General features: G+C 61.5%; 1 protein-coding gene across 1 annotated transcript in view; it reads left to right on the forward strand.

Moving 5' to 3' along the window:
• The window catches only part of LOC138863274 (fibrous sheath CABYR-binding protein-like), a 5,087-nt gene extending 3,265 nt beyond the window's left edge, over positions 1-1,822 (forward strand). The window contains exons 6-7 of the mRNA XM_070127459.1: positions 1-42; positions 1,661-1,822. The exon at positions 1-42 is cut by the window's left edge and continues 194 nt beyond it. Coding sequence (XP_069983560.1) covers positions 1-42; positions 1,661-1,822 — 204 coding nt within the window. The remainder of the gene's footprint in view (positions 43-1,660) is intronic.
• Positions 1,823-7,500: the final 5,678 nt, after the last annotated feature.

Consider the following 7,500-nt stretch of genomic DNA (forward strand, 5'->3'; position numbering starts at 1 on the left):
ATCATTGCAGGAGCTCCATCCTCCATCGAGGCTGAGGACGAGGTCGCTGAACCCATTGCAGGAGCGCCATCCTCAATCGAGGCTGAGGAGGAGGTCGCTGAACCCCTTTCTTAGGCGTCATCCTCCATCGAGGCTGTGGAGGAGGTCGCTGAACCCCTTGCAGGAGCGTCAACCTCCATCGAGGCTGAGGAGGAGGTCGCTGAACCCATTGCAGGAGCACCATCCTCCATCGAGGCTGAGGACGAGGTTGCTGAACCCCTTTCTGAGGCGCCATCTTCCATCGAGGCTGAGGAGGAGGTCGCTGAACCCCTTTCTGAGGCGTCATCCTCCATCGAGGAATGAGGAGGAGGTCGCTGAACGCCTTTCTGAGGCGCCATCCTCCATAGAAGCTGAGGAGGAGGTCGCTGAACCATTGCAGGAGCGTCATCCTCCAACGAGGCTGAGGAAGAGGTCGCTGAACCCCTTGCAGGAGCGCCATCCTCCATCGAGGCTGAGGAGGAGGTCGCTGAACCCCTTGCAGGAGCGCCATCCTCCATCGAGGCTGAGGAGGAGGTCGCTGAACCCCTTGCAGGAGCGTCATCCTCCATCGAGGCTGAGGGGAGGTCGCTGAACCCCTTTCTGAGGCGTCATCCTCCATCGAGGCTGAGGAGGAGGTCGCTGAACCCATTACAGGAGTACCATCCTCAATCGAGGCAGAGAAGGAAGTCGCTGAACCCCTTTCTGAGGCGTCATCCTCCATCGAGGCTGAGGAGGAGGTCGCTGAATCCCTTGCAGGAGCGTCATCCTCCATCGAAGCTGAGGGGAGGTCGCTGAACCCCTTGCAGGAGCGCCATCCTCTATCGAGGCTGAGGAGGAGGTCGCTGAACCCCTTGCAGGAGCGCCATCCTCCATCGAGGCTAAGGAGGAGGTCGCTGACCCCTTGCAGGAGCACTATCCTCCATCGAGGCTGAGGAGGAGGTCGCTGAACCAACTGCAGGAGCGCCATCCTCCATCGAGGCTGAGGAGGAGGTCGCTGAACCCCTTGCTGGAGCGCCATCCTCCATCGAGGCTGAGGAGGAGGTCGCTGAACCCCTTGCAGGAGCACCATCCTCCATCGAGGCTGAGGAGGAGGTCGCTGAACCCATTGCAGGAGCGCCATCCTCCATCGAGGCTGAGGAAGAGGTCGCTGAACCCATTGCAGGAGCGCCATCCTCCATCGAGGCTGAGGGGGAGGTCGCTGAACCCCTTGCAGGAGCACCATCCTCCATCGAGGCTGAGGAGGAGGTCGCTGAACCCCTTGCAGGAGCGCCATCCTCCATCGAGGCTGAGGAGGATGTCGCTGAACCCCTTGCAGGAGCGCCATCCTCTATCGAGGGTTGAGGAGGAGGTCGCTGAACCCCTTGCGGGAGCGCCATCCTCCATCGAGGCTGAGGAGGAGGTCGCTGAACCCATTGCAGGAGCGCCATCCTCCATCGAGGCTGAGGAGGAGGTCGCTGAACCCCTTGCAGGAGCACCATCCTACATCGAGGCTGAGGAGGAGGTCGCTGAACCCATTGCAGGAGCGCCATCCTCCATCGAAGCTGAGGAGGAGGTCGCTGATCCCATTGCAGGAGCGCCATCCTCCATCGAGGCTGAGGAGGAGGTCGCTGAACCCCTTGCAGGAGCGTCATCCTCCATCGAGGCTGAGGAGGAGGTCGCTGAACCCATTGCAGGAGCGTCATCCTCCATCGAGACTGAGGAGGAGGTCGCTGAATCCCTTGTAGGAGCGCCATCCTCTATCGAGGCTGAGGAGGAGGTCGCTGAACCCCTTTCTGAGGCGCCATCCTCCATCGAGGCTGAGTAGGAGGTCGCTGAACCCCTTGCAGGAGCGCCATCCTCCACCGAGGCTGAGGAGGAGGTCGCTGAACCCATTGCAGGAGCACCATCCTCCATCGAGGCTGAGGAGGAGGTCGCTGAACCCCTTTCTGAGGCGTCATCCTCCATCGAGAATGAGGAGGAGGTCGCTGAACCCATTGCAAGAGCGTCATCCTCCATCGAAGCTGAGGACGAGGTCGCTGAACCCCTTTCTGAGGCGTCATCCTCCATCGAGGCTGAGGAGGAGGTCGCTGAACCCATTGCAGGAGCACCATCCTCAATCGAGGCTGAGGAGGAGGTCGCTGAACCCCTTTCTGAGGCGTCATCCTCTATCGAAGCTGAGGAGGAGGTCGCTGAACCCATTGCAGGAGCGTCATCCTCCATCGAGGCTGAGGGGAGGTCGCTGAACCCCTTGCAGGAGCGCCATCCTCCATCGAGGCTGAGGAGGAGGTCGCCGAACCCATTCCAGGAGCACCATCCTCCATCGAGGCTGAGGAGGAGGTCGCTGAACCCCTTGCAGGAGTACCATCCTCCATCGAGGATGAGGAGGAAGTCGCTGAACCCATTGCAGGAGCGCCATCCTCCATCGAGGCTGAGGAGGAGGTCGCCGAATCCCTTGCAGGAGCACCATCCTCCATCGATGCTGAGGAGGAGGTCGCTGAACCCCTTGCAGGAGCGCCATTCTCCATCGAGGCTGTGGGGGAGGTCGCTGAACCCCTTGCAGGAGCGCCATCCTCCATCGAGGCTGAGGAGGAGGTCGCTGAACCCATTGCAGGAGCAGCATCCTCCATCGAGGCTGAGGAGGAGGTCGCTGAACCCATTGCAGGAGCGCCATCCTCCATCGAGGCTGAGGAGGAGGTCGCTGAACCCCTTGCAGGAGCGCCATCCTCCATCGAGGCTGAGGAGGATGTCGCTGAACCCATTGCAGGAGCGCCATCCTCCATCGAGGCTGAGGAGGAGGTCGCTGAACCCCTTTCTGAGGCGCCATCCTCCATCAACGCTGAGGAGGAGGTCGCTGAACCCATTGCAGGAGCGCCATCCTCCATCGAGGCTGAGGAGGAGGTCGCTGAACCCCTTTCTGAGGCGCCATCCTCCATCGAGGCTGAGGAGGAGGTCGCTGAACCCCTTTCTGAGGCGCCATCCTCCATCGAGGCTGAGGAGGAGGTCGTTGAACCCTTGCAGGAGCGCCATCCTCCATCGAGGCTGAGGAGGAGGTCGCTGAACCCTTTTCTGAGGCGCCATCCTCCATCGAGACTGAGGGGGAGGTCGCTGAACCCCTTTCTGAGGCGCCATCCTCCATCGAGGCTGAGGGGGAGGTCGTTGAACCCTTGCAGGAGCGCCATCCTCCATCGAGGCTGAGGAGGAGGTCGCTGAACCCCTTGCTGGAGCGTCATCCTCCATCGAGGCTGAGGAGGAGGTCGCTGAACCCCTTTCTGAGGCGTCATCCTCCATCGAGGCTGAGGAAGAGGTCGCTGAACCCATTGCAGGAGCACCATCCTCCATCGAGGCTGAGGGGGAGGTCGCTGAACCCCTTGCAGGAGCGCCATTCTCCATCGAGGCTGAGGAGGAGGTCGCTGAACCCCTTGAAGGAGCGTCATCCTCCATCGAGGCTGAGGGGGAGGTCGCTGAACCCTTGCAGGAGCGCCATCCTCCATCGAGGCTGAGGAGGAGGTCGCTGAACCCCTTTCTGAGGTGCCATCCTCCATCGAGGCTGAGGAGGAGGTCGCTGATCCCCTTTCTGAGGCGTCATCCTCCATCGAGACTGAGGAGGAGGTCGCTGAACCCATTGCAGGAGCGCCATCCTCCATCGAGGCTGAGGAGGAGGTCGCTGAACCCCTTGCAGGAGCGCCATCCTCCATCAAGGCTGAGGAGGAGGTCGCTGAACCCCTTTCTGAGGCGTCATCCTCCATCGAGGCTGAGGAGGAGGTCGCTGAACCCCTTTCTGAGGCGTCATCCTTCATCGAGGCTGAGTAGGAGGTCGCTGAACCCCTTGCGGGAGCGCCATCCTCCATCGAGGCTGAGGAGGAGGTCACTGAACCCCTTTCTGAGGCGTCATCCTCCATCGAGGCTGAGGAGGAGGTCGCTGAACCCCTTTCTGAGGCGCCATCCTCCATCGAGGCTGAGGGGGAGGTCGCTGAACCCTTGCAGGAGCGTAATCCTCCATCGAGGCTGAGGAGGAGGTCGCTGAACCCCTTTCTGAGGCGCCATCCTCCATCGAGGCTGAGGAGGAGGTCGCTGATCCCCTTTCTGAGGCGTCATCCTCCATCGAGGCTGAGGAGGAGGTCGCTGAACCCATTGCAGGAGCGCCATCCTCCATCGAGGCTGAGGAGGAGGTCGCTGAACCCCTTGCAGGAGCGCCATCCTCCATCAAGGTTGAGGAGGAGGTCGCTGAACCCCTTTCTGAGGCGTCATCCTCCATCGAGGCTGAGGAGGAGGTCGCTGAACCCATTGCAGGAGCGCCATCCTCCATCGAGGCTGAGGAGGAGGTCGCTGAACCCACTGCAGGAGCACCATCCTCCATCGAGGCTGAGGAGGAAGTCGTTGAACCCATTGCAGGAACGCCATCCTCCATCGAGGCTGAGGAGGAGGTCGCTGAATCCCTTGCAGGAGCACCATCCTCCATCGAAGCTGAGGAGGAGGTCGCTGAACCCCTTGCAGGAGCGCCATCCTCCATCGAGGCTGAGGAGGAGGTCGCTGAACCCCTTTCTGAGGCGCCATCCTCCATCGAGGCTGAGGGGGAGGTCGTTGAACCCTTGCAGGAGCGCCATCCTCCATCGAGGCTGAGGAGGAGGTCGCTGAACCCCTTGCTGGAGCGTCATCCTCCATCGAGGCTGAGGAGGAGGTCGCTGAACCCCTTTCTGAGGCGTCATCCTCCATCGAGGCTGAGGAAGAGGTCGCTGAACCCATTGCAGGAGCGCCATCATCCATCGAGGCTGAGGAGGAGGTCGCTGAACCCCTTGCAGGAGCGCCATTCTCCATCGAGGCTGAGGAGGAGGTCGCTGAACCCCTTTCTGAGGCGCCATCCTCCATCGAGGCTGAGGGGGAGGTCGCTGAACCCTTGCAGGAGCGCCATCCTCCATCGAGGCTAAGGAGGAGGTCGCTGAACCCCTTTCTGAGGTGCCATCCTCCATCGAGGCTGAGGAGGAGGTCGCTGATCCCCTTTCTGAGGCGTCATCCTCCATCAAGACTGAGGAGGAGGTCGCTGAACCCATTGCAGGAGCGCCATCCTCCATCGAGGCTGAGGAGGAGGTCGCTGAACCCCTTGCAGGAGCGCCATCCTCCATCAAGGCTGAGGAGGAGGTCGCTGAACCCCTTTCTGAGGCGTCATCCTCCATCGAGGCTGAGGAGGAGGTCGCTGAACCCATTGCAGGAGCGCCATCCTCCATCGAGGCTGAGGAGGAGGTCGCTGAACCCACTGCAGGAGCACCATCCTCCATCGAGGCTGAGGAGGAAGTCGTTGAACCCATTGCAGGAACGCCATCCTCCATCGAGGCTGAGGAGGAGGTCGCTGAACCCCTTCCTGAGGCGCCATCCTCCATCGAGGCTGAGGGGGAGGTCGCTGAACCCTTTCAGGAGCGCAATCCTCCATCGAGGCTTAGGAGGAGGTCGCTGAACCCCTTTCTGAGGCGCCATCCTCCATCGAGGCTGAGGAGGAGGTTGCTGATCCCCTTTCTGAGGCGTCATCCTCCATCGAGGCTGAGGAGGAGGTCGCTGAACCAACTGCAGGAGCGCCATCCTCCATCGAGGCTGAGGAGGAGGTCGCTGAACCCCTTGCAGGAGCGCCATCCTCCATCAAGGCTGAGGAGGAGGTCGCTGAACCCCTTTCTGAGGCGTCATCCTCCATCGAGGCTGAGGAGGAGGTCGCTGAACCCATTGCAGGAGCGCCATCCTCCATCGAGGCTGAGGAGGAGGTCGCTGAACCCACTGCAGGAGCACCATCCTCCATCGAGGCTGAGGAGGAAGTCGTTGAACCCATTGCAGGAACGCCATCCTCCATCGAGGCTGAGGAGGAGGTCGCTGAATCCCTTGCAGGAGCACCATCCTCCATCGAAGCTGAGGAGGAGGTCGCTGAACCCCTTGCAGGAGCGCCATCCTCCATCGAGGCTGAGGAGGAGGTCGCTGAACCTCTTGCAGGAGCGCCATCCTCCATCGAGGATGAGGAGGAGGTCGCTGAACCCCTTGCAGGAGCGCCATCCTCCATCAAGGCTGAGTAGGAGGTCGCTGAACCCGTTTCTGAGGCGTCATCCTCCATCGAGGCTGAGGAGGAGGTCGCTGAACCCATTGCAGGAGCGTCATCCTTCATCGAGGCTGAGGAGGAGGTCGCTGAGCCCCTTTCTGAGGCGTCATCCTCCATCGAGGCTGAGGGGGAGGTCGCTGAACCCCTTGCAGGAGCGCCATCCTCCATCGAGGCTGAGGGGAGGTTGCTGGACCCCTTGCAGGAGCGCAATCCTCCATCGAGACTGAGGAGGAGGTCGCTGAACCCATTGCAGGAGCGCCATCCTCCATCGAGGCTGAGGAGGAGGTCGCTGAACCCCTTGCAGGAGCGCCATCTTCCATCGAAGCTGAGGGGGAGGTCGTTGAACCCATTGCAGGAGCGCCATCCTCCATCGAGGCTGAGGAGGAGGTCGCTGAACCCCTTGTAGGAGCGCCATCCTCCATCGAGGCTGAGGAGGAGGTCGCTGAACCCCTTGCAGGAGCGCAATCCTCCATCGAGACTGAGGAGGAGGTCGCTGAACCCATTGCAGGAGCGCCATCCTCCATCGAGGCTGAGGAGGAGGTCGCTGAACCCCTTGCAGGAGCGCCATCCTCCATCGAGGCTGAGGAGGAAGTCGTTGAACCCATTGCAGGAACGCCATCCTCCATCGAGGCTGAGGAGGAGGTCGCTGAATCCCTTGCAGGAGCACCATCCTCCATCGAGGCTGAGGAGGAGGTCGCTAAACCCCTTGCAGGAGCGCCATCCTCTATCGAGGCTGAGGAGGAGGTCGCTGAACCCATTGCAGGAGCGCCATCCTCCATCGAGGCTGAGGAGGAGGTCGCTGAACCCCTTGCAGGAGCGCCATCCTCCATCGAGGCTGAGGAGGTCGCTGAACCCCTTTCTGAGGCGCCATCCTCCATCAAGGCTGAGGAGGAAGTCGCTGAACCCGTTGCAGGAGCGTCATCCTCCATCGAGGCTGAGGGGAGGTCGCTGAACCCCTTTCTGAGGCGTCATCCTCCATCAAGGTTGAGGAGGAGGTCGCTGAACCCATTGCAAGAGCGTCATCCTCCATCGAGGCTGAGGGGAGGTCGCTGAACCCCTTTCTGAGGCGTCATCCTCCATCGAGGCTGAGGAGGAGGTCGCTGAACCCCTTGGAGGAGCGCCATCCTCCATCGAGGTTGAGGAGGAGGTCGCTGAACCCCTTTCTAAGGCGTCATCCTCCATCGAGGCTGAGGAGGAGGTCGCTGAACCCATTGCAGGAGCGTCATCCTCCATCGAGGCTGAGGGGAGGTTGCTGGACCCCTTGCAGGAGCGCCATCCTCCATCGAGGCTGAGGAGGAGGTCGGTTAACCCCTTTCTGAGGCGTCATCCTCCATCGAGGCTGAGGAGGTCGCTGAACCCATTGCAGGAGCACCATCCTCCATCGAGGCTGAGGGGGAGGTCGCTGAACCCCTTGCAGGAGCAGCATCCTC

This window comes from Penaeus vannamei, chromosome 11 (genome assembly GCF_042767895.1).
Source record: "Penaeus vannamei isolate JL-2024 chromosome 11, ASM4276789v1, whole genome shotgun sequence".
Lineage (NCBI taxonomy): Eukaryota > Metazoa > Arthropoda > Malacostraca > Decapoda > Penaeidae > Penaeus > Penaeus vannamei.